Here is a 26,021-nt window from a genome sequence, read left to right on the forward strand (position 1 = left end):
TAAAGGACTTCTACTGTAATTGTCCTAGTCATAGAGGAAGTTCTGCTAAAAATGACATACTGATTGAGGAAACTCATCACTCCCATACTGTGAGACCTAGTTTTCTCTCACATGCTTTCAGTCAGATTTAGAAGCACCTTTGGCTTAAAAAAAAAAAAATCTGCTGCTCCACACCAGAACAGTGGCAGATGGTCTTTGTTTCTTAATGAATCTTTGGGGTTTTTTTTTAGTGTGCAATACTTGAGGGATTTGCTTCCAGGGAAGATATGTCCCAAGACCTGCTCTTCTCAGAGACAGTGGCAGTCAGCCATATGCATCCATGACTTTGGAAAAAGATTACTTGCAGATCTAATACTTTTACCTTCCCCTTCCCCAAAACAGTGTCAACACAGAAAATTTTAAGAGAGGAATTGCCAAATTCAAAGAGAAAGCAAGGGTTGTGGGATTTTAGGAGGATGTGCTTACTTCTTTTCCTAAAGGCATTAAACAGCTGTTCTAAACAAAAAACAGGTACAGGATTTGGAGCCAAAATACTCCAGTCTTGGTTGTACATGGCTTTCCCCTGCTTCAGCTTTCCCCAGCCACAAGAGGTAACAGGGGAGGGGGGAATAGGATCAAACAGCAAACAGTGCTGTTGGTGTGGAGTAAGAAGAAAAAAATGAAGCATCTGAGTGGTTCACTCCAGTTTTACCATGCTCTGATTTATCCTTTCTCCACTGCTCACCCTAAGGCTTTGTGCCCCAGATGCTGAGTACTGAATACATAAGTAACAACTCCTGCACTGAAGTGCTGTCTGAACACCAGCTGCTCTGTCCTGGCTTATTTCTTGGAATTTGCCTCAATGTCTTCATTATCTCCTGCTGCTGCTGCAGGAACAGAATGTTGAGGGATAGTGAAGGTAAGAGGAAGAACACGTGAATGCCAGAGGAAAGCAGCATGACCCAACACCACTGTTAGGAGAAAGATCCTTTGCTGTAGGAGCTTGCCTGCTGCCTGGAATGCATCTGGTGGGATGTGTGCAGTTGGCAGGGCCCTGGTCTCCCTGCTCACACTGCGAGCACACACCCCATGGCCCCGTGCAGCCAGGCAGGGCACAGAGATCCAGCAGTATTCTTAAAACACAGACTGCCTTGGGCTAACCAATAATACTGTGTTTCTCCAACATACTCAGAAATCACTTGCAAACCCCTCTCTGTTCCAAATGCTTCCATGCTTGAACTGAAGCTGCAAAACTGACAACACTCTGAGCCACAAAGGAGACAAGAGGAGTCTGTGCTGTCAAGCAAGACCCAGGACAAATAACTCCTGCCATGCTGTTGGCTCTACAACAAGCTTTAATACTCTGGAATTACACACTTCTACCCACAGCTGCTTACAGATACCTCGGGGAAAGCTTTAAAGCAGAAGAGTTGCTAAAAATCCCTTTTGTCCTCCTAGCTTGATACTCCCTCTTCTCCCAAATACTTTTCACCTCTGCCCTTAGGAAAGGGATTTACACATAACACAGAAGTTACTCAGGAATTCAGATGTGTGCAAGAGAAGTCATGCAACTGTGATTATTGTTCAGCAGGGGTTTTACCATGTCCTCAAAGAAAAAAGACCAGTACAGGGCAGTAAGGTCTCCCTTCAGCCACCATCCCCTGCACCTCATGGAGCAGTGGGAAAATACCCATCTTGTTTTGAGTGCCCAAATCAAAACCCTGGAGAGTTGATCTGGTGGAAAGAGTCAGCAAATGAAACGTGTTTCCTTCCAGTTACCATAGAAGAGTGCAGAAGTGTCCAGCATTCATCCTTTTTCCAGAATTTGTCATTTCTCCCCAGATTCTGTGCCCTGTATTTACAAGTTCCCAAATCTCCTGACAGCCAGATCTGTGTCTGTGCCTTGAGGCAGAAGGGGACAGGAATTATTCCAATTACAGAGAAATTTCAACACCCTGGAGATGCTGCCGAGCTCTTCCACGTCTCACAGCCGCAGGATGAAGCTGGGAGTTTTTGAGCTCCACACAGTGTATTCCTCAAAGGTTTGGAAAATAGATCTGAAAGATGCCACACCACACACTGCCATCACTTTTGTTGGGATACTCACAGAGCTGCAGTTTATAAGTTCAGCCAAGTGACAATGAGGGGGATGCTGAGGATGGAAATGTTGGGAACGCGGGTCCAGGCAAAGCTTTGGGTCGTGCTGGGGCTGCAGAGGTCGAACAAACTGCCTTGAAATTTGGTTTTTCGGGACTCCCTTCTCAGCATCTCCCAGACGGCTGCTGCTTCCTTCTGGCACTCCCAGAGCACTGTCAGGGCACAGGTGTGGAATTCATCCCAGTACCTGCAGCCAGGGAGACACCATGCTGTCAGTCCCTTTGCACTCCCACAGTGCTGGATGCCAGGCAGAGCCTTGCTGCCCTGAGCCTGCCCTCTGAGCAGCAACAGCCCTCGTGTTTTCTGCAAGTTGCCCAGACTATTCATCCCCTCCATCATCTGCCAGAGCATCTTGGCTAAAACTCCAAATCTCAAAACACTGAAATTATTTATTCCTTCCCCCCCCCCACTTTTCTCTGGAAGTCAATAAAATCCATTATTTTCCATCAACAAATGTTTCCCTGAGTATCTCACACAAGCTGCAAACAAAGGCCCAGCACATCTCATTCATCACTTTCTCCAAGCTTTCTCCAAGCAGAGTCAAGGGCAAATGGGAGCACAAAGCACGGAGAAGGACAAGAGCTCCCACAGGCTGTCACAGCTTTTACTGAGATACGGGCAGGGGCAGGAGGAGTTATTCACCGTGTTCTCATTAGAATCATCTCCATTTATCTGCTGGGTATTACTTTCACAAGTAGAAGCTGTTCAGTGGAAAGAGGCTTTTGGGGAGTACCAGAGGGAAAAGACAGGCAAAGATAACCTGTGGTCCTGCAGGAATAAAGCGGGAGCTGCTCTGCTGTCCTGTCCCACATGGGCTGGGTCTGGACACTGCAAGCTGGAAGACAGGAGTCTAGAGGACAGGAGCAATTGCTCTGACACCTTCCCTGTGTCTGCCAACACGCTGTGCCACTTGTCAGGGAACGGATGCAGCCCAGCTGGCCGAGAGGGGACACTGCACCCGAAAAGGACAGCACGGTGCTGGCTGTGTGCACTGTGCTGGAGATGACACTTTGTGCAGACAGGCAAACCTGAGCACTCTGCTTACTTAGACCCGGGGCTTACGTCAGAACGCCAGCTGTGAGGGAGTTCATTAAACTGAGTCACTGTGGCAGAATAAACGTCCCCAGATAATGAGAAAAGCTGATGCCAACCCTGACAACCTCCGGCGCTCGCTCCCGATCTGCAGCAGCAGTGGCAGGCAGCTCTGGCAGGTAAGAGTTAAACCTGACCCATGTCTTCAGGCAAGACAAGCTCGGGGAAGGTGAAGGGGAATGGCAGCTCCAGCCTGGATCTGCTTTCAGCTGGGATGGCAATTCCCAGTGTTTCACCTTCCCAGCCCCCATCTGCTAAGGCAGGCAGGCTGCTGGCAAGCACCTCGCCCGGCCGGCTCTGGGGCAGCTCTGCACACCGAGCAGAGACACCACCAGCCCCCAGAGCAGCTCCTGGATCCCTGTCCATCCCTCACCCATCCTCCTGGAGAGGGGACCACGGCACCAGAAATGCAAGCAGCAGTGGATAAGGCTGAGCGTCAAAGACAAATAATTCAGTAATATTTCCTGGCGGGCAGCTGGGACATCACCAGGGGAGATCCCAGGACCTGTTCTGCAATGGTCGGTGCCTCTGAGCTGTAAGAAAAACTCAGCTTGAACATTTCACATGAGCTTCAGCAAAGGAATCGCTCCTCCCGCAACCAGCAACATCATGAGTTGGGCTGACTGCTTGGGTGTTTTCTAACACCAAGAAGCCTCCTTTAAAAAAACCCAAAAAACCCAAAAACAAACCAGAAAGTATTAATTCTGTCCAAACCAGAGCAGTCCCATTTCAACCCACCCAAAGGCAGGCCCCAGAGAGGCTGTTCATCCTGATTCAGGCTGTCTCCTGGAGAAGTGGAAATACGAGCAGGTCACAGCCTGCAGGGTGGTTTCTAGCAGCTCAAAAAGCATGACCCCAGGGCACTCAACCCTCCACCTTGCTCTGCCAGGTTTCCACCGCTCCCGGACACGTGGGTTTTCCCTTCATTGCTGTCTGCATTTCCATTTAACTCCTGCTCACTCCCCACAGCTCCTCTGGAGACGCAAAGATGCCTCCATTTCTCTGCAAACGTTTTACATCCTGCTCCTACTGCTTCTGCTCGTCTGCTTTTGAAGTGGATCTTTACCCAAACCTGCCCAACACCACCCCGCATTACCCAGCTCTTCCTCAGTTCTGTTAAAGTTAACATCCTCCCAAAATCGTCCTCTCAGGGCATCACTACAAACTCGGGCAAAGTAGGGCTCGGACAAATCCGAGTCTGCAGGATGAAGGGTCTACACAGAGAGGGAGAAAGCTTGTTTTGGGCAGCTGCTGCTCCCGGCAGCGCTGGGCACTGGGGCAGAGGACTGCCTGAAACCTGGGGTCCAGGGGAGATTTTCCTGGGGTACAGAGCTGGCCGGGCCCCTCCAGCCCCACTCCTGCAGGCATGCAGCGTCTGACGGGACCTGTGCTGGGGGCTGGAGCTGCTGCCAAGGACCAGGGATACAAACTCCGATGGGAGACAGGTAGGAGATGGATGGATGGATGGATGGATGGATGGATGGATGGATGGATGGATGGATGGACAGACAGATGGATGGAAGGATGATGGATGGATGGATGGATGGATGGATGGATGGATGGATGGATGGATGGACGGACAGAGAAAAGAAGCTCACCGGGTCTATCTGGAACCGGAGTGAGGTGTGGAGCACATGTGTGTGTGCAGGCACGACGGGACTCAGCAGGGCAGGAGGCTTCAGACAGGGGAATGCCAAAAGCCAGGCTGGCCATGCACCGTACTCACCTGCAGACTCGGCGCAGCCCCTGCAGCTCGATGCCTTCCTCCTCCTCATACGTGGCCATGCTGTCCCCTAGCTTGAGGACGCAGTCCGAGAGGCCCCGGTAAGCGTCGGCGCAGGCGGGTCCCGCTGCCAGCAGCCCGGCCAGGTGCCCTGCCAGCACCGGGGGGCGAAGTGAGCCCCTGGGGACAGAGCCCACCTCCGCCCGGGGCTGCCCCGGCTCGGCGAGCGGCCCCTTCCACGCAGGACGGCCTCGAGCCCCCGCCGCTCCCCGGCTGTGCCCGGCGTTGTGGGGATCTTCCCGAGCCCGGCGGACACGGGGCGACCCGAGCCCAGTCAGCCCGGGCTGCCATCCCGACACCGGCACTCCCGGCCGGGGACAGGGACAGCCACCGGCCGGGGGGCGGCCAACGGCCCCGGCAGCGGGACCCGCTCGGACGGAGGGACAGAGGGAGGGAAGAAGGGGACACCCCATCGCATCGCCCCCTCCCCGCGGACACCCCAGACATCGCCCGGTCCCCCCGCCCAGACCCCGGCCCGGGCATCCCCTCACCCAGGGCGAGGAGCAGCACGGCCGGGCCCCGCCGCTGCCCCATCCCTCCGCCGGGCTCGGGCTGCAGCCGCGCTCCCGCTGCCGGTGCCGGTGCCCGCACCACCGGGGCCGGTAGCGCTCCGCTCCCTCCCGCCTCCGCGGGGAGGGCACCCGTCCCTCTGTCGCCGCTAATGAGCGGCTTCGGCCGCGGCTAATTAAGGAGGGGGCTGGGCGGAGGCAAAGGAGCGTCCAGGGGCACCCCCGGCCCCTCACCCCGCATCCCCGGCATCCCGCAGCTCCGCACCTCCCCTCATCGCATCTCGCCGGGACCCTGCCAGCACCCACCGCTGCCCACGCTCTGCATCCACCTCCAGGCACCGGCGCCCCGGCACCAGCATCCTCACCCCAAAGATCCATAAACCCTGCCCATCTCGGCCACTGCTGCCCACTCAGGCGTGACACGAGTCGGGGACATGGGACAGTGGCCGCTGCCAGCAGCAGGATTCCGGGCAGGGCGAGGATCTCTTCCCTTGGCTTGGGCCTCCTGAACAGCACAGGAGAACACAATGGAGGGTGGGAAGCAAAGCCCAGGGCGTTTGAAGGGTCAAAGCCTTAAACAGCACCTACAGCTCCAAAACCTTCTGCCCAGACCCTGGCTCCGGCAATTCCCAAGGCTGCACAGCCTTTGTAGCATCAGTTGGGATTTTGCATGTCTGTGGCCTGATCCCAGCTCTCGCTCCAGGAACCCCTTTGGCTCCAGCAGGAGGGGGAACAGAAAGTTTCCTGCATGCTTTGGTGGCATTGCTGTGGAGGCTGGTCATGTGAGACCCCTCTTTGCTGGTGACAGCTTTGCTCTTGGCGACACTGCTTTGCAGCAGCCCAGGAACACAGCTTTAGCAGGACCTTCATAACCGGAACCCCTCCATGCACAGGTACCCTCATCCCTGGGACAGCTGTGCCACCACACCCAGCCTCTGCAGCCCCAGGAACCCAGAGCAATTGGAAACCACAACTCTGCAAACACTGCATGTACCCAAATCTAATGCAAAAAGAGCTGGGGTGTGAAAACCAAAGACTATTTCTTTACAAAAGATCAACAAAATCAACGAACTATAACATTTATTTACAGACTGGTGCCACGTGCTGAATCTTCGTAAGTCCTGGAAGAAAAGCAAGCAACATGGTCATTTCAGTCAGGCTACTGATGCATTTGTAGTTCCATTCGCCACCAGCCTGGGACATGCAGGGGAGAGCCTGGCCCAGAGGTGTCACCACATGCCCACAGCTACCTGCAGGGACAAGCCAGCCCCAAGGGCTCTTCCCAAGAACCTGCACAATGCCCCAGGATACAGGGCTATTCCATGGCACTAAGAGCAAAGCCTGTGCAGAACAGCTCAGCTGACCGTAAAGAAGTGGGATATGATGAAGAGGAAATTCCTCTGGGACAGGCACTCTCTACCAGCCCAGCCTGCTCCTTCTTTGCCCGAGGCTGGTGTCCTGCTGCCCATTCACCACCTCCCAGCTCCACCTTCTCTGGTGCCAGCAGCTGGCAAGCAGGGATGTCTGTACGGCGTGGGGTGCGACCCCCGGGGCTTGGCAGGAGCCTCCCCCAGCACCACACAGGGACTGTTAGCACCGGGATTGGGATCCTTCCCTCGGGACAGGGCATGGCCAAGGAACCGGCTGGCTCCAGGCGTAGAGCGGTGCTGCAAACCCCATCCAGGCTCCCCCCACCTCGCCTCGCCTGCGGAGATTCTCGTTTCTCGGCAGCCACATTCCTTTGAGGGTGTTTATGGCTTTTCTGTCTCCCTGCTGTCCCAGGCTAAAATCGCCCCTTTTAAGGGAGCCACAGGACCATGGGTTGCTGGAGCTTTGCCTGCTGCAGGCTGCTCCTTTGCAATGTATCGCCTCATTTACTGGAAAAGCAGCCTTGCCTTGCCTTGTTTTTTCTCTTGACTCCACAATTTTCTGATGGAGTCAAGCTGCAGTTCACTCCCAGCCCCATCCACGCACGCCTCCCAGAGAATAAGATGCATTTTCACCAGCAAGTGATTCACCTGTGCCTGGAACTAGTTTGCCTTTCCCTTAGCTGCCGAGTCCTCCCCAGCTCCATCTTCACCCCGCAGCTCCCTGACTCACCTCCCAAACCTCTAATAAACTGGGAAAACCTGAGCAGGAAGGGCAGGAGGAACAAGTCGCCTTGCATTTTCTCAGTGACAGGGACACTTTGATGCTGAGCCCCCTGGGGTCTTTTGGCAGGAGCTGGACGCCGTGTCGTGGTGAGAAGAGGTGACATTCCGAGCTGGGCTCGTGACCTGGGCTTTTGCGGCTCGGGCTCGGGCTGTTGACACAAGACTGTGTCACTGGAGGCACAAGGGAGGCAGGGATGCTGCGGCAGCCGAGACAGACCCTGCAGGTTTCTGGCAAGACTTATTCTTTGGGCTCCGTACCAGAAGTGGAGACTCTCCACTGACTCCAGCGTCACTTCTGTCCTCTCTCACCTTTTGGCCCGGGGCAGGCACGCTTTGCTACGAATAAAAAAAGAAAAAAAAAAATCATTATGTAGAGCTGGCTTGCCTACAATGGTTTAATTGGAATAAAATGTGTGCCCCGCTGAGCGGCACGGCTTGTGCTGAAGAGCCAGGATGAGTCAGGCTCGGTGCCGATGATATCAGTGCTTTTCCAACGCCCTCCCGGCAAGGCAGGATGAAGGGACCACGACAGCGAGGGGCCTGGGAACGTGTCACTCTGCACGGGCAGCACCCACATGTGCCGTCCCCTCAGCGGGAATTCGGGATGCAGGGAGCTCTGGGGACCTCGGGGTGCTCCGGAAACCCGTGTGCGCACTAACAGCCTCCACGCCTCGCAGCAGTGGCCGGTGCCAAAAGACACAGACGTGTCACATAGCAGAGACCTGAGCTAATTCCCCGGCCCTGCCTCCTCGCCCCTCCACTGGCAGGGCCAGCAGGGCAGGGCAGGGCAGGGCAGGGCAGGGCAGGGCAGGGCAGGGCAGGGCAGGGCAGGGGACAGCAGGGACAGGCTGATGCTGCCCGGGGGCCGCACGGAGCTGCGAACAAGCCGGCACCGGCAGGTACCCAGCAGAGATTTGGTCATGCAGCTGCTCAGAGATCATAACCCCCACTCGTGCTACACCAGCCTGGTACCCCAAGCCGCAGTGCTGGCATCCCACACCACGTGCGAACATCAGGCAGGAAGGACTGGGAGTGCCTATGGATGGGGGTAAACATTTATGTGGACAAAATTCAAAACCACCTTGAAAGCTGAAGCCAGCCCCAGGGTGCAGGCTCCGGGTACCCAGCACAAAGCCGGTTTTCGGCAGCAGGAGGTCCCAGGAGGGACCACAGGGGGTCCATAGGGGGGACAGCAAAGCAACTGTAGCCAAAATAGAGCTGGGACACAAACAGTACCCAGTCATCTTTTGTTATGCGGACAGTGAGAGGAACACACTGAGAATGGGACAGGTGTGACACGCCACTGACACTGGAAACTCCCTTTCAGCCACAGCGAGGGGCACAGTGGACGTCCCCCATTCCGGCTTGGCAGTGACCAGGCTCCGGGCAGAGCTGGCTCTGGGCACGGCGAGGCACTGACTCACCCTGCTGAGACACAGGAAGGAGGCGGCGGCCAAGTTCTTGGCTCTGCCAAGGAGCAGCCCTGATGTGCAGGACTGAACGTGGGAGAAAGCCCCCCAGAGTGGGGTCTGCTGGGGATAAGGGGCTCACAAGGCCAACACTCAGCTGGGGAGGGCCCATCAATACATCGTGCTGTCCTCTCTCTCGGAGGAATGCGTAAGCTGGGCATTTTGAGAAGAAAAGTAAAGAAAAAGCAAGTGTGAACGGTAGCTGTTCTCCCTGCCCAGACAGAGCCCCTGCCTTCCCCTGCACAGCTCCTGCCGGTGCAGGGCACCTGCAGCCCCCACTGCGGGCACTGATCTCTGCCTGGCACGGCTCTGCTGGGGAGGGACCCTCTGCAGGGACCATTCTTCGGGGCCAGGAACCCTGCATGGGGACACTCCGGGAGTCCCGGCAGCGCGGAGGACCGGGTACCGCGCACCCTGCCGTCCATGGGGGCCGGGGACCCTTCACGGGGACCTTCTGATTCTCCCTGTGGAGCGGAGACCCCATCCCGGCGGCGGGACTGCCGGCGGGCCCCCGGCGGGGCGGGAGGCGCGGCCGCGGTGCCGCGGTGCCGGGAGCGCCGGTACCGCCCCGTGCCGAGCGCCGCCCCGCAGCGCGGCTCGGGAGAGCGGCGGCGCCGGGGGGGCCGCACTCATCCCCGTCCCCCCGCCCGGCCCGGCCCGGCCCGCTCGCAGCAGCCGCATGTCGGGGCCCGGGGCGCAGAGCCGCAGCCGGCGGCTGCCCGGTAAGTGCCGGCCGCGGGGTGGGCTCGGTGGGATGGGAGCGGGGCGCAGCACCGGGCGGGCGGGCAGGGCTCGGGTGCCACATCCCCTCCATCCTCCCCCCCGCAGCCGCCCCCACCCCTGCTGCCCCCCTGCCAACCCCCGCCCGGCCTGTGCCCCCCCCTGCCCCCGCCCCCCCCCCCCGGAGCCCTCCAGCCCCCCCCCGCCCGCCCCCCCCCCCAGCCCCCTATGCCCCTGCAAACGCTGGCCCCCCAGCCCCTCGCTGCACCGACCTGCTGCCGGCCCCGCTGCCCGGCTGCTCCAGGGCAGGGGCTGCCCGGGGAGCTCCGTGCCTGGGACAGGGATGCTCGGGGAGCGGCGCCATTTGAGGGACACCCGCTTGGGAAGTGGCAGAGCTCGGGAACCTGTTGGGTCACGGGCTTGTTTCGGAGTGGCATCGGCAGCGCTCAGAGCCCCGTGGCTCCCGATCCCCCCGTACCCGCAGGGCTGAGGATGCTGAGCAGAGCAAACTCCGTGGCGAGCGGCGGGGCGAGCGGCAGACGGGGGACCGGGGCTTGTAGAGGAGCAGCCTGCCAGGCACCGTGCCTGGGTCGTGCCCGATGTGCCTCGGGCACCGCGCTGCCCCGTTCTCATGCTTCTCCTCGCGTGAAAGGAAGCAGGGCCCCGCAAATAGCAGGGTCTTATGACACAGCCTCTGCCGGGGAAGAGCTTCGGGCGGCAGGGAAGGATATTTTTAGTGCTGAGACGCAGGGGATTTGGAGATCGCTCGGAGGAGTGCAGGCGATGAAACCACGGCACACACAGAGGTTACAAGGTGCCATGTCCTCTCTCTCCATTCTTCCCCCTCCCTGCTTTTCCCAGCAAGTAGCCCTGCCAAAACCACTGCCTCCCTCGCACTCGCCTGGTGCATTTCCTCTCATCAGGACTACGGTTATTTTTTGCTGTGCTGCAACACGAGGTCAGACGTGCCGATGGAGAGCTGTGCAGGGCATTAACGCTCAGGCAGCCGCCGTCTGAGCATCCCATCTCTGCACAGCCTGACCCTGCGTGATTCCCCGGGGCATTCCCAGCTCTCCTCAGCAGCCGCTTCTCCCAAGGCTGAAGGAGCTGAAAGCCCTTGGGAGTTACCCTTGCTCTGCAGGGGTTGTGGTGGGGCAAGGTGACAGGGAAAGGCTTGCCATCTCTGCACAGCCCTGCAGAAGATGCCGAGGCAGCTGAGGAGCTGCATCGCCCCCCACCCATCTCCATGCAGAGCAGGGGGGCTGGGGGCTGGGGGAAAAGTGCATTCTGGCAAGTTGGGGGCAGTGGGGCATACTGGGCATCTCTGGAGGAGCAGAGTCAGGAGTTTGGTTTCCAGGAAGGCTCAGGGAGCAGGGCAAAAGACAGCTTACTTCAGCCCTTTCCTTCATCAGAGAACTGACCCATGCTTGGAGCAACCTCCCACTTAAACTCTGCTCCCCAGGACCTGCTGCTCCTTTCCACAGCCCGTATTATTTTTCAGGACCTTCTTTAAATCCCTCGAAATCTCTGCAAGATATTGCAAAGCTGTGGCCTCAAGAAAAGGCCATTCCCATCCTCTCTTGGCCTTGTGCCTTCACTAACAATCCTTCTCCCAAGCCAAACACACCCCTCCTATTTACCGGCACAGAGGGGGTTGTGCCGGGATCCCGTTGGCCATGAGGGATGAAAAGCGCATTCCCTCACAGTGGAAAGGCAGCTGGGTCCGACTACACCTTGAGCTTACTCCCAGCACCCTCCAGCTGTGTGTGGCCCCTGCCCCATCCAAACTGCATCCAGGAGTTGCTCCTCTCCCAAGCCTACTTTAGAGAAGGTGTGGATGGGAGAGCTGACAGCTTTGCCTCTCAGCCAACCCTCCCACGCCATTCCCCAGCACAGCGTGGCCCCACAGCGCGAGGGGTGGTGGCTCCTCGGTGTGCCCTGGCAGGGCAGAGGGACCACCGGGGCCATCCTCGCCCACAGCCCACCCTGTGGCCGTGTACCCAGCAGCGGGTGAGAAGGAAATCCCTGCCTGCCCTTCCGGCGGGGGATCCTGCCCTGTCCTGCCCGCCCAAACTCTGCAGCAGTGTTTGGCCCCAGTTCCTGGCCATGCTGCGCTGGCGAATAAGCCGTGAGAGCCGGAAGGATCTGAAGGCAGCGGGGCGCTCGGAGCCGCCGCAGCCGCGCTGGGAGGTTCAGCCAGCGGGGCAGAGCCTGGCTCTGAATGCTGATCAGCCTCCAGCCCCTCGGCTGAGCGGGCTGTAGTAATAACCATGACAATAGTAATAAAAGCCAGGCCACCAGCAGGTACCGACAGATCCCCCACGGTGCACAGGGCCCGCATTGTGTGTGCGAACGTGTCCCGCGGTGGGAACATGCCAGCCGGATGAGACAATCCCCGCGGCTGACAGCCACAGAGTGTGACCGGCCGTCACATGGGCAAGGGCACGGAACGCCGCGCTCCTTTATTTGGGCGGCGGGGGTTGCCGAGGGGCAGCCACACTAGCAGGGCTGTTCGCTCCCCCAGGGCCGGGAAGAGCCCTGCGAGGGGGGAAGGCTCCATCCCCGACTCTCACCGCGGTCACGGGTCAGGCAGGGCCAAGCACAGCCCCAGCTGCTGTCTCCCGCTGCCGGCGTTCCTTACATAATGGGATCTCAGTGCTCGTGTCCAGCTCCCCGACCAGAGCTCGAAAACAAGTTCATAAACAGGTCCTGCTAATTTCTCCCTCAAGAGAAACCCTGGCGCCCACAGGAATGCTGCCACCAGCAGTCGTCATCACTCTCCCCAAGGACACTTCGAGTATCGGTCATGTGCCGGGGAGAGAATGAACAGCCCAGATCAGCCACATTCATGGCACTCAGGACAGCACCCAAGAGCATTTTGGTTTATTGTGTATTTGCACTGCAGAAGGGTTTGGACACTGGTCCTTGCCTCCACACTGAAGTCCCCTAGGGAAGACGTCCCGTGGAGGGCTGGTCTGTCACGCTGAATCGCGGAGCCAGCACAGCCTCTGCCCTGAGCCCTGCCTCCCTGCAGCCAGAGCCCGATGGGCTCTCCTCGGTGTGCTGAACTGCGGCAGTTTGCCATGGATTCAGCACAGCTGGGCTGGGGAGAACAGCCCTGCCTGGGACAGCCAGCTGCTAAAGGGAGACAGCTCCATCATCTGTGCCTTGATCACCCCCTCCTTGTCCCTGGCTCCATTCTGTTCTGCAGACAGCACAGGGAGGCCGGAGGTTTTTGCTGTACCCCAATGGCACCGGGCTGCAGGCACATGGTGAGCGGGCTTTCCCAGGAGGAAAGGTGCACCGGCACCACCATCCTGGGCCCTGCACTGAGCCTCGGCACCAGAGCTTTGGTCAGACACACCAAGGCAAAGACCCCTTCAGGCAGCCTGGATTGCTGCCCCAGGCATTGAGGAAGACGCTGAGCAGCCTGGAGAGGACCAGAGCCTCTTCCACAGAGTTTGTGGTGAGTCGTCCTGAGTCACGGTGCATCCCCACGTGGTGCTGCCAGCACAGCCCAGCCCGCCGGGGCAGGCACCTGCAGATGATGTGGTTTCACTGAAGGATGCCCTAGAAATGGGATGCAGAGAAGCCCTGGAAGAGCTCTCAGGAAGATGTGACACTGATCTCCATGACATCTCACCAGGTTCACCACTTTTCTCCTGCGTGGTTCCTGTGCTGCTCCATGCTGCTGGCAGCCAGCTCCCCTGCTGTCCTTGTCCCTGCCCCTGTTCCTGCCAGACAGGGTGGGATGCTGCTCCCTCTGTTCCCTCCTCCCCTGGAGGAGCAGAGGGTTTGGGCTGTGCTCAGGCAGAGCACAGGATGTTTGTTTGGTTTCCTTGGTTATTGCACTGCCTGCTCCAATAATCACTTTTTCCTTCTGCCGGTTGGGCCAAGTGCAGCAGAAAGGAAATGTGGAATGGCTGAGGTCAAACACCAGCCTGAGAACAGCTGGGGCCACCAACCACAGCCTCTCTGTGCCACTTGAGTCCTTGCTATTTCGGGTACCCAGCCCAAAAGGAAGTTACCAAGATCAAGAATGCAGCAACAAGCTGCTTCAACAGCAGCCCAAGGGCTCCCATCATTCCCTCCCGTGAGCCGGGGACACAGGCACCGGCTGTGAACTGCGCGAGGAATTACAGGAATGAAAATGTTTGTGCAGGCAGAAGCCAAGCTGGCTGTGAGCGGGGATGTGAGCCGGAGCCTGCGAGCGTGGGTGCGGCTGCATTTCCAGTGACGGTGGTGGCGGGGGTGCGCACAGGCAGAGGTGACAGGGCTGCCGGTTCCTTTTACTCCTTATACATCCTTCAGCCCAGAAAGCCTGGAGCACTAAGGCCAGCTCTTGACCCTGGGACTTCCCCTGCTCGTTAGCATTCACAGACAGCTCTGTTTGGTAGCAGGGAAACTGAAACTTGAACGTGTGCAAACCGCGGCTGATCTCACAGCAGCTCCCTTTCCCCCTCGATAATTCCCTTCAGCAGTTGTGAGCACAGCGTATGAGCTCCCCATTGCTGGCTGCCCTGCACCTCGGGGAGGGATCTGAGGCACAGCAAGTGCTGGTGACGCTGCTGTTCTGGTGTGTAACATCTATCCATGGTGGCTAGATCATGTGCTGGCAAAGCAGAGCAGAAGGGAACCACCAACCATCCAGCACAGCCATGCAGTGTGAGCTGGGACAGGCAGAAAGGCTCAGACAGCCCTGCCTGGTCCAACTCTCCTCCTTTTCTCCCCAGCTGACATGGAGCAGGCCCAGCGGAACCTGGATGCAGAGCAAATGCAGCAGCAGCAGCTGAAACTACGGGACCGGCAGAAGTTCTTTGAGGAGGTTTTCCAGCATGATGTGGATTTCTTCTTCCCAATGTCTCACCTGCAGATAGAGCACCGGAGACGTATGTGCTCTACGTACTGGGGCTGGGGGCGTTTCAGGGGACAGTGACACAGGGGTTGGAGATTGGTGGGACATCCCCAGCCTAAACAGAACGTGCATGCCCTGAACCAAGATGGGACCACGCTGCCTGTGTGTGGGTGTGCTGTGGATTACTCACACCCCTGTACTGAAGGCACATGGGTACCCAGAGTCTGGCTTTGGGCAGGCTGCATTTTGGAGCAGGGACAAGGACTGCAGTGACACAGCAGGGGCTTCCAGAGGGATGTTTTAAGGAAATGTGATTTTCCTGGGACCTCTTACCAGCAAGTAGAATTCAGTTCCTTGTGGCAAGGCTGGTCTCCCACCTCAGGGTCCTGCACAGAGCTGATGGTGCCCCTTGCCTGCCACTGCCACTCACCTTTTTGCTGGCCTCTGTCTCTGCAGCTCCCTTAGGCAGCATTTCCTCCATGGAGGTGAACGTGGACATGCTGGAGCAGATGGATGTGCTGGACCTGTCAGACCAGGACACTGTGGATGTGTTTCTGGGCTGTGGGACAGAGGAGAGCGGCATTGCTGGGTCTCTGTCAGGTATGTGCAGTCCCAAGCCCTTTGTGGGCCAGGCTGGAAGCCCTTCCTGCCCCCAGTGCCCACACTGACTCATTCCTCAGCCCCAGCCACCCTGTGGGCAGATCCACATCCACCCAAAGGCAAACATTGGTGCTGGGTCTATGAAGTTGAAGGGACCTCATACTGTTCCACATCAGTATCCACCTCCAGAGCCCAGACATACAGACCCCTGTAAATACCTTGTGCTGCAGAAGACAGAAGAACCCACGCACCTTCCAGAGTCTGTGAGTCAAATTGCCTTGTCCCAAAGCTTCTCTGGAGCAGCCAGTGCCTTGTCACAACTCCCAAGGTCACCACCACGCTGCAGAGCTCATTGTGCTGAGCAGAAAGGCTGCAGAACCTCTCCACCTCCCAGGCAGACCCCTGGGAGCGGGGCTGGGGTCAGCAAGGAAAGCACATTCCTCCGCACTCACACACTGTAGTGAGGTCAAACCAAAAGTCTCCTCGTCTGCTGCAGCCAAGAGCCTCACACAGCATGGCTCTGAGCCGTGTTTCAGGCAAGATGGAAGAGAATCCACTGCCAAAAATGGGGAAGGAATATGCAGCAACTGCCCTGAGCCAAGCTGGGGATGTGAGGTGGGGAATGACTGCAGCAGCCACATGGGGAGCGGTCAGGAATGCATAGACCACTAAGGAGTCTTGGAGAGGCCATCCATGAAGCTTAGGCAGCAATAAACCTCCAAAAGCCTTTTTTGTTCTCATCACTGCTCTCTTTTCCAGGGGCAGATGCCAGCCAGTGCCCAGAGGAGATCACCCTGCAAGTGCCCAACACAGCTGAGAGCAAGTCTCGCATTTCCTCCACATCCTCTGCCTCCACGGATTTGAACAGCCTGGACACCAGCGAGGAGGGGGCCGAGACCCCCGTGGTGCAGTCGGATGAGGAGGACCTGCAGGAGGACAGTCCCAAAGAGCAGGGGGTGAAGAGCTAGCAGCCAGCTTTGCCCTGCTCCCAGCCTCCTTCGTATGGACTTGCCAGCCCAGAAGGAAAGCTGCTGGTGCTCAGTAAAAGCCCTCCTGGACTGCTGCCCTGCCAGAGGGGAGAGATGGTTTTCCCCTCCTCTCCCTCCACGTGTTCTCCTGGCAGCCAAAGGAGAAGGAAAGGGGTACCGTAAACTCCCCAGATTAACTCTTCAGGCTTTGCTGCTAACACTCCCTGCTTCATCACCCCCCTTCCCACACATGTTCAGCATCCCACAGCCCCACCATTCCCTGAAAGCCATCCCTTAGGATCCCAACTCCCCCTGCCCTACTGACAAAGGTTCTGTTCAGACAAGCACTTAACAATGGCACAGAGAGAAATAACACTGATCTAACCAAGCAGTGGGTGTGTGTGTCATTGGGAGGGAACAGCACGGGGGATGAGGGCTCAGAGTGGACTGCAGGAAGGAGAGCAGTGTGCAAAGCCAGTGTGCAAAGCCAGTGCACTCATCGTGCCATGCAGGAGCAAATGATGCCTCCTGCTGCACAGCCCAGGGATGGTTCCTGTGCCCAGGGCAGGAGCCTTGGCAGAGAAGGGCTGTTGGTACAGCAGGTCACGATGGTGAGCAGCTCTGGCTTTGCAGAGAGCCAGCACAGACACAGCTGGCCTGAGCAGGGCTGGGGTGCTCGTGATCTGGAAGCAGCAGCCACGACACAGTGGGGACTTCCCAGACAGAGGGGCTGAGCAGAGAACACCAGCAGCTGCTCCCCAGTGAAGGAGTGCCACCGACACGAGGCCACCTTACAGCCCACTGTGTGTGCTCCCTGCAGGCCAGGCCAAGAGGAGTTGGGCACAAAGCTGGCCACAGGACCCTTGCCACCATCAGTGGCTGCAGACCAGGAAAGCGCTGTCCCTGCCCTGCATCAGCACAACGTGGTCACTGCGGGGAAAGGAGCCTGGGAGATAAGAAACAGAAGCCAGGGAATGCTCCTCATCCTGGCTGCTCCCCAGGGAGTGTTGAGACATTACTGCACTGTTCCTGTGACAACCAACACTTTGTGGGGTCAGCTGGAGTGCCCCATATCCGAGTGCAGCATAAATGTGTTGTGTGCGCTGTCTTAAGATGGGAAATTGATAAAGAAGAAAGGGCCAGGCTTCATGACTTTTCAGGTTGTAGCACAGGCCCTTCCCTACCTATATATAGGGTAATTAGCAGCTCTGGATGGATGTTTTTACCATTAATTTGGCTGATCACTTCCAAAATGCATCTAAACCTTTATTACATACCAGTATCCTGTTCCAAGCAGTTGCCCAGTGTAAAACAAAACAAAACAAAATCCAAGAATATTATGTAAATATGGCTTTTATTTTCTTCTGGGCATGCTGACTTTCTGGTTTTATGTGATGCCACTAATTAGCATGAGAGAGAAAAAGAGATATAAAGTAACTCTTTATTCTTTACAAATACCGGATCACTTTGTCAGTTCCAAGTAAACGTTGCATGAGGACCTTAGATCTGAGCAAGCAAATGGGTAATCAACAAGGTATACAGCAGCTGGTGAGTGACAACCACACGTTGCTACAATTTTTATGCTTATTTCCTACTGGAGCAAATCGTCACCACACTCAGATCATCACCGGGAGATGGTGCGAGCTCCATGGCACCGTCACCACCGGCGCTGCCTTGCTGCGGCTGCCGCTCTCCTCGCCGGGGCTGGCCCCGGGCCGGCGGATGCTGCTAGCGGGGCGCTCCCGGATGGCTCTGCAGCCGCAGATGGACGCTGCCCTCCGGAAAGGAGACGAGGAGCGAGGGAGAGCGGCCAGCCGCGGGGAGAGCTGAGGAGTGGAAGCCACCTGGGGACAGGCACAGTCCTGGCAGCGTCCTCGGGCACAGCCAGGCCCTGCAGGGAACCACCCAGGCTGTGACCGCGCCGGGGCTTCCCTGCGGCTCCAATTGCAAAGGGGTGGAACCCTCGGGGAGCCGCTGAACCCCCTCCCAGATCACCAGAGTTGGCCGCGATCATCCCTGCGGGTCTTTTCCGACGCAGAATATTCTGCGGTTCTGTGAAGCGCTGGCGCTTCTCCCGGACTGCGGGCAGGCGTGGGCACAGCCCGGCCGGCGCTTCCCCCCGCGGAGGCTCCAGGCTCGCTCCGTTCAGCGGCTCCCGGTGCCAGCCCGGGACAGCCCCGCGGCCCGGGAGCACAGATCGTCTCCATGGCAGCCCCGGAAGCGGCGCTATTGCTGGCGCGGGCGGAAGCGGAAGCGGCGCGGGGCGGGGCGGACGGCGGGATGGCGGCGGCGGCGGCGCTGCTGCTGCTGCTGCTGCTGGTGGCGACAGGGCCCGGGCCCGGGCGGGCGGACGCGGGCCGGGAGCGGCGGGACGCGCTGCGGGAGGAGCTGCTGCTGAGCCCGCTGCCCACCGGCGATGTGGCCGCCACCTTCCAGTTCCGCACGCGCTGGGACGCGGACCTGCAGCGGGGCGCAGGTAGGGCGGGCCCGGCCGGGGCGGACCGCGCTGCTATTGGCTGGCCCGGGGGCGGACCGCCCCGCTATTGGCTGGCCCGGGGGCGGACCGCCCCGCTATTGGCTGGGGTGCGAGTCAGGGGCGGGGCTATCGCGGAGGGAGGGCGCGACGTGATGTTTGACTCGCACGATGACGTCACGATGCAGTGACGTCAGAGGGTGAGGTGAGCGGGGACAGCGCAGAGCGGTGTGATGACGCGAGTTGCGGTGACGTCACGCGAGGCGATCGGGGCCGTGACGCAGCCGGGCTGTGTGTGATGGTGACAGCAGAGGCAGTGTCGGGGTGTGATGTTTGGGCAGGCCCTGGTGTGATGTCAGGGGAAGGGATCGGGGGATGAGATGGGCAGGGACTAACGCTGCCCACAGTCTCTCACTACAGGCTCTTCCCCAAGGCGCTGGGGCGGCTGGTGGCAGCGCTGGGCGTGCGGGAGCTCCACCTCGCTCTCACCCAGGGCTTCTGGCGCACCCGGTACTGGGGGCAGCCGCCCCTCCAGGCACCCGCTGGAGCTGAGCTCTGGGTCTGGTTCCAGCACACGGTCACCGAGTAGGTACCCCAGCCATGGATCTGTTCCTCTGGGTCCCCTCTGTGGCCACTGCTCCCAGGAGCTGTTGCTCGTTTATCTCCCTTGTCTCATTGCCACGGTGTGTGAGTGGGCCTCCTGCTTTGAAAATTGCCTGCGGGAAAGAAGATGCGAGGAGTAGCTCTAAAAAAACACAGAACGTACCTCATCTGTTCACAGGACAGGATGTGGTGCTGAGGGCAAATCCTTGTTCACTAAAGGCCCAAGTAATTCCCTTGTGGGCTCTGTGATTACAAATGCCTTGCTGTACTAATACAGTGGGGCTATATCTTGACCTCTCATCCATGACTCACTTCCTGTGACTCCCATCTAATACCTGTCACCATCTCCCTTAGCACACCACCCCTTTGTAATCTGCAGCGGAGCTCTCTCCTCCCTGCAAGTGTCCCATTCCTTGTCTGCAGGTTGGGTCAGCATTTGGAGCTGCACCAAGGCATTGCTTTGGGTCTCACAGTCCCTTCCCCATTCACACACATCACCTCCTGCATGCTCCCTGCTCCCCTGGCCTCTCTCCTCTCAGACCAGCTGTACCCACTGCCATGTCCCTTGGCTGTGTGATGCCCCTGTTGTGTGTCCCTGCTGTCCCTCAGCATGTGTCAGAATAAAATACCAAGAGAGCTGGGGAGTGCAAGCCCAGAAGTCTCTGCTGTATTTACTGAATGTTTGTGACTTAACACTTGTTGTTTCAAGGATCTGAGCTACTGAGTAACCTCTGGTGTCTGTTCTCACACAGTGTTGACAAAGCCTGGAAAGAACTGAGTAACATCCTTTCAGGAATATTCTGTGCTTCTCTCAACTTCATTGACTCAACCAACACAGTGATTCCAACAGCATCCTTCAAACCCCTGGGTTTAGCCAATGGTGAGCCTGGCTCTGCCTTCTCACTGTTGCCTCTCGCTTTAGCTCTGCCCTGTGCCACTTCCAGCATTGCAGGTGGAGGTCCAGCAGTGACTCTGGGTCTGGGTGTGTACAGCAGCATCTGTTAACCTCTTCCTGGAAGGATTTCCTCTCCCTACAAACAAGGCTTGGATTTAAACAGAGGAAACCCACAAGTAGTACATGGCAGATGCTCCCAGGCCCTTATCTGTCTTTATGAAAAGTGTTTTACAAAACAGTGAGGACTACAGGATTTAAGGCAGTCACAAAAAAAATCTGCTAGGATATATCCTGACCCATTCTTTCCAATCACTCTGAACAGAGTGGGATCTACTTCTAGTGGAGCATTTCAGACATACTGAGAGGGTGGTGGGATGTGGGGTACACTGGGGGTGGAAGAGATCTGCTGCTGTCCTCATGTCTGCTGACCTCCCTCTCCCTGCCCAGGGACGGATCACCATCTCCTGCGTTACGCTGTCTTGCCCCGGGAAGTTGTCTGCACAGAAAACCTCACCCCTTGGAAGAAGCTGCTGCCATGTGGCTCAAAGGTAAAGACAAGTCCTGCTGCCTAATTGGGCCACTCCTGATGGACCTGGGCTCCCAGCAGCAGTTTGGGAGCATGCACTGGCAAATACCCTCAGGGCTTTCTCTTGGTGGGAGCAGAGGACGGGGCAGGGGCTGAGTTTCTCCTTTGTTCTCTGCAGGCTGGGCTCGCTGTGCTGCTGAAGGCCGAGCGCTTGTTCCACAGCAGCTACCACTCACAGGCAGTGCACATCCGCCCCATCTGCAGGGTGAGTGCTCTGAGGGCTCAGCTCCCTCCCTGAACACCCCAAGAGACAATCCAAAGCCACCTTGTCACATTGCAAGGTATCACACTGGTTTGCCCAGCTACCCTATGATGGGTTCACTGTGTCTAACACAGCTTTCATCCTGCTTCTCTGGTAACCCCAGTGGAAATCTTGCAATCCTGTTGGAGTTCCAGCTCCATCCTGGTGTTCTCCCCTTCCAGAAGGTGTGATCAGAGCCACTTGTCTCTTGTCCAGGATGCCTCCTGCCTGGCTGTGTCCTGGGAGCTCAGACAGACCCTCACTGTGGTCTTTGACTTCTTTTCCAGCGGCCAAGGAAAGAAAGGTAAGCTTGGTGGCTGTGCTTGAGTGCTCCCAGCCTGCAGCACTTGACCTGCCACCTGACCTTGCTTCCCACAGACTGGTCCCTCTTTAAGATGTTCTCTCGCACGCTGACTGACACGTGTCCTCTGGCATCGCAGAGCAAAGTCTACGTTGACATTTCCCCTAAGAACAAGGTAAGCTCATGGGACAGAAAGCATTCCCTGCTCCCTCAGTTCAGCCACTTCATGTGGCTCTGATGTGGCTCACCTCCATCTCCTGCATGACCTGGCCCCTCAGAGGCTAACGAAGGGAGGTGATTTCCTTGCCCAGAGCAGGGCTGAGGGGATGAACCTGGTGGTGTTAGCAAGAGCTATTGGGTGGGAAAGCTCAGGGCTACCTGGAGGGACTTTGCCTAGTGCTGCCAATTTCTTCAAGGGGCACTTTTTCCTTTCATGGTCCATTTGCTTTCCTCAGGAAAAGGAGCTACTGGAAGTGTCCCCCGCTCCAACATCAGTACACGAAGCTATTGTCCAGGGAGACAAGAAAACCTATGCTGTCTATGACCTGCTGAGCCCCTCGCTCTTCAACACGTCTCGCAGCCTCAACGTGCAGCTCAAGTGGAAGCGGCCCCAAGACAGCTGTGAGTGAGCAGAACTTCATCTGCACCACTGGCCAGGGCTTCAGGGCTGAAAATCAGCCCAGCTCCTGTCCTTCCTCTTCCACAGCGGAAATGCCCATTCCCACTCTCCATGCTCAGCGTTATGTGGGGGGGTATGGGCTGCAGACTGGGGAGATCTGCACCCTCATCTACAACACTCACCCTTACCGAGCCTTCCCTGTGATCCTGCTGGAGACTGTGCCCTGGTACCTGCGGCTCTACGTGCACACCCTGACAATCATCACCAAAGGGAAGGAAAACAAGCCAAGTAAGTAAACCCTCCAAGCAGCACGTGCCACCTGCTTCCCTTGGCATGAGCAGCTTATTCCAAAGATGGTTCAGGCCCTCCCTCAGGCCTCAGTGATCACTGGGAAATTGCATTGTGAAAGAAAACATTTTAGGATGTTTTCCTAGCCTCAAGTTCAGTGCCCACAGCAGATGAGACCATTAAGTCTGTTTTATTTATGAGGCACGTGGATGGTGTTTCATAATCCAACAAGGGTTTAAACCAATGTGAATTAAATTTTGTAGCACAGGAAGCTTAATTTAAAACTGATGGTTGGGTTTTATTTTACATTTATACCTTTCCTTATGAATACCTGACTTTCATGGGTCAGTAGCTTTTAAGACCAGCTACATTTAACTTTAACACATACTTTTTGCTATGGGTACATCTTCACTTGCCCAGAAAACCTCTCTCAGGACAGTGAAAGCAGGAGCACCCACCTCTTGGGAAATGTCCAGGCATTGTGAGATTGGACAAGGTCCCCCTGGTGCCATTGCCGAAATCTCTTTGGGGTTAGGTTACATCCACTACCAGCCAGCCCAGGACCGGAGACGGCCTCACCTCTTGGAAATGCTGATCCAGCTGCCAGCCAACTCAGTCACCAAGATCACAATCCAGTTTGAGAGGGCCTTATTGAAGTGGACAGAGTACCCACCTGACCCAAATCACGGCTTTTATGTTGGGTAATGACATTCCTCAGCTCCTCATCTCTTTCTGGGCTTTGCATAGCACTCACTCCAGGTCTCTGGAGATGTCTTTGCTGTTAGGACTGACACTGGTGTGTTCTTTGTGACCTTAGTTCATCTGTGCTCAGTGCCCTGGTGCCCAGTGTCACTGCCATGAAGGACATGGATGTGGAGCAGAGCCCTCTCTTCGCCTCACTGTGAGTGTGCTTGTGCTGGGGAGTGGGGCTGTGCCACAACCTGTGTGCTGTGGCTGCTCTCATCCTCTCTGGTGAGCACAAAGCACAGGTCCTGTGCAGACTGACCCTGCTTTTCCTTCTTCCACTCTCCAGGTTTCCTTCCTCTGATGGCTCCAGCTATTTTGTGCGCCTGTACACGGAGCCGCTGCTGGTGAACCTGCCCACACCAGACTTCAGCATGCCCTACAACGTCATCTGCCTCACCTGCACCGTGGTGGCCGTGTGCTATGGCTCCTTCTACAACCTGCTGACCAGAACGTTCCATGTGGAGGAGCCGAGCCGGGGCGGGCTGGCCAAGCGGCTGGCCAACGTCATCCGAAAATTGAGGGGGGTACCCCCACTCTGAGAGGAACCAGAGCAGCCAGCACTGCCTGCAGGGCTCTGTGGGGAGACTCAGATAGCAGAGCACTGCTGCCTCTTGTCTTGCTGGAAGCAGCTTGTTCTGTTTTGCTGCCTGGATCTATCTTTGGGATCCGATAAGCTGAGAGATCACTTCCATTGCTAAGATGGGAAATGGCTCTAAGCCCATTGACTACTGAACTGCACTGCTATGGCACTGGGAAAAGTAAAAGACTTCTGTTTGGGAGAGGTGTAACTTACATGCTGGAAATGGTGCTGGAAGTAAACTTGAGTGTTTTGTATGTTTGTGCTGCTCCTGGTTGGTTTTGCTTTCTCAGCTCACAGACAGAATTGACCCTCTAAGACTGTGAGCTGCTGAATCTGTAACACACTGCCTAGATCAGCTGGGATTTGATGCAGGTAGGACCAGGCAAGGGGGGATTGATCTGCAGCAAAGGGAGGGATTCATCTGCTCTAGCATTCACCTTTCACAATTGCCATGTTTCACATATATGTGTCCTGTCACTCTTGGCCACATTGCAGCCAGTTTGCAAAAGAACTGTTGGGCACAGTGTATGTCTGCCTCCTCACCAACAGCAAGGGTTTATTTCTTTTGCAGGAAGAAGCTTCTCTTGCTCACAACTTCTATTTGCAAGATTTTGAAACCCTCCATGTGCTCTCCCCTCTGCTGCAGCACAAGATTCTCCTCTGCACCGTGTCCCTGGAGCTTTGGGGAGCCTTGGCTCAGCAGACCCCAAGTGCTGAGCTGCAGCCAGCTCTGGGCTAGGAGTGCAGGAACACACACCACTGTGCTCCTCAGTTATTTTCTCAAAATACAAATTACCACCTTGCTGTGGGTCACACAGAGCAGTGGGAGCTCAGTGGTGATGTTTCTTGGCCTTTGACAGTGCTGCTTTCAGGGGTACTCCCTTTCCATCTCAGATGTGGCTTTTGTGATTGGAACAGACACTGCTAAAAAAAAGACAGGGAAATCATTGGAAGAAATATTCCCCAGAACCAAAGCAGAGCACAGCCAGAGGTCCTTTAAAAGCTTCTGCTTGAACAGAATGGCCATAAAAACCCCATGGCCTCCTGTCCTGCACAGAACAATCTGTTCTTGGTGGCCTGGGATTACCTTTGCCTTCCATGCCAGAGATGCTCTTTACTCTGCAGCTCCTTACAGATCCACTCCACTGGATGGCTCCATGCAGCCTGCAGAGCCTGCTGAAATACGAGTTTTGGATGATCCCTCTCTGTTCCTGCCTGCTAAAAAGGTGCCACAGGGCTGGGAGCTCATTCTGCTTCCAGCTACAACTCTGCCAGCCATGCTTCAAGTGCAAAATGGAATTTCTTTATAGAAAACTGGGACTACAACCAAAACCCAAGTGAGCACACATCTCCTGCAGCAGGGAAGAAGTCTTAGGCATGAGGGTCCACACTGCAGTTTGCATAACAATTTTGAGACCTGAAGTTGTGTCAGCTTGGATCCAGTATCGATTCTGCAGACTGTAACCAGCAACATGTGCTGGAACAGCCCAGTTCCAGTGAAGCCTGCTTCCTGCTGGTGTTAGGTGGGATCCTGAAAGTCCCCTGAGTGGTCATGGAGTGCCATGGGAATCATTAGTTGGCATCTAGTAGTTATTTTTATTATGAACCATCAGAGCTGGGATCAGCCATAGGCTTTAGGGTTATTGCTATTGCAGTGCCATAAACGAGGAATTTTAAACACCCCATAAAGAGGTCAGCCCAGAATAATGGCAGGGCAGAGGGAAACTATCCCAGGCTGGATACCTGCTTGCCTGGCCATTGGGAGAGCAGGTCTTATCACAACTATCAAATGCACAGGCCAGCCAAGTGGAAAACTCTATGGGAAATCTGTGTGGCCCTGCAACTGTGGCTGGGTAGGTTTTAAATGGTTGTGAAAATGCCAAATCTTGGTCTTGGGGTTTTTTTGTTTTCGTTTTTCCTGGACTATTTTTCTACTTTCCCTTGAGCTCCTTTGGGTTACTCGGTACAGGAGACATGGAGCTCCCAGGGGTGAGTCCAGAGGAGGGCTGTGAAGATGGCATCTCTCTTAGAAGGAAAAGCTGAGGGAGCTGGGGCTGTTTAGGTTGCAGGAGAGACAAATGAGATGGGGATCTTGTCAATGCCTGTTACCAGCTCCAGAGAGCATGTTCAGAGGATTTAGCCAGGCTCTTCCCATTCATGCTCAACAGAGAGGTGAGGTAACAAGAACACTGGAAATTCCACCTGAACATGAAGAACTTTACTGCATGGCTGACTGGAACAGGCTGCCACCGAGGTCGTTCCCTGGAGGTATTCCCATGTTCCCTGGACACGATCAGAGCACTGTGCTCGAGGGGATGCAGCAGAGCAGGGGGTGGCTGCATGGCCTGCAGTGGTCCCTGCTGTCCTCCGTGCCTCTGTGAGGCAGCACAGCACAAGGTGCAA

General features: G+C 56.6%; 3 protein-coding genes across 3 annotated transcripts; 2 read left to right on the forward strand and 1 right to left on the reverse strand.

Moving 5' to 3' along the window:
- Positions 1-616: 616 nt before the first annotated feature.
- LOC131585179 (collagen alpha-1(I) chain-like) lies at positions 617-5,879 on the reverse strand. Its single transcript, XM_058850997.1, has 4 exons — positions 5,755-5,879; positions 5,503-5,692; positions 4,955-5,295; positions 617-2,323 (listed from the first exon to the last, which is right to left on the reverse strand). Exons 1-4 carry the CDS (start codon positions 5,877-5,879, stop codon positions 2,098-2,100), a joined length of 882 nt encoding a protein of 293 aa, XP_058706980.1. The 3' UTR covers positions 617-2,097.
- A 3,471-nt stretch (positions 5,880-9,350) lies between these two features.
- On the forward strand, positions 9,351-16,673 carry DBNDD2 (dysbindin domain containing 2). Its single transcript, XM_058850357.1, has 4 exons — positions 9,351-9,864; positions 14,596-14,751; positions 15,174-15,317; positions 16,077-16,673. The coding sequence occupies exons 1-4, from the start codon at positions 9,822-9,824 to the stop codon at positions 16,283-16,285; spliced, it is 552 nt and encodes a 183-aa protein (XP_058706340.1). The 5' UTR covers positions 9,351-9,821; the 3' UTR covers positions 16,286-16,673.
- A 1,225-nt stretch (positions 16,674-17,898) lies between these two features.
- On the forward strand, positions 17,899-23,872 carry PIGT (phosphatidylinositol glycan anchor biosynthesis class T). The gene is made up of 12 exons (XM_058850356.1): positions 17,899-18,761; positions 19,166-19,343; positions 20,114-20,241; positions 20,704-20,804; positions 20,961-21,047; positions 21,300-21,387; positions 21,462-21,559; positions 21,840-22,005; positions 22,091-22,291; positions 22,827-22,992; positions 23,109-23,192; positions 23,325-23,872. Exons 1-12 carry the CDS (start codon positions 18,491-18,493, stop codon positions 23,575-23,577), a joined length of 1,821 nt encoding a protein of 606 aa, XP_058706339.1. The 5' UTR covers positions 17,899-18,490; the 3' UTR covers positions 23,578-23,872.
- The last annotated feature ends 2,149 nt before the right edge of the window (positions 23,873-26,021 follow it).

Source organism: Poecile atricapillus, chromosome 15 (genome assembly GCF_030490865.1).
Source record: "Poecile atricapillus isolate bPoeAtr1 chromosome 15, bPoeAtr1.hap1, whole genome shotgun sequence".
Classification (NCBI taxonomy): domain Eukaryota; kingdom Metazoa; phylum Chordata; class Aves; order Passeriformes; family Paridae; genus Poecile; species Poecile atricapillus.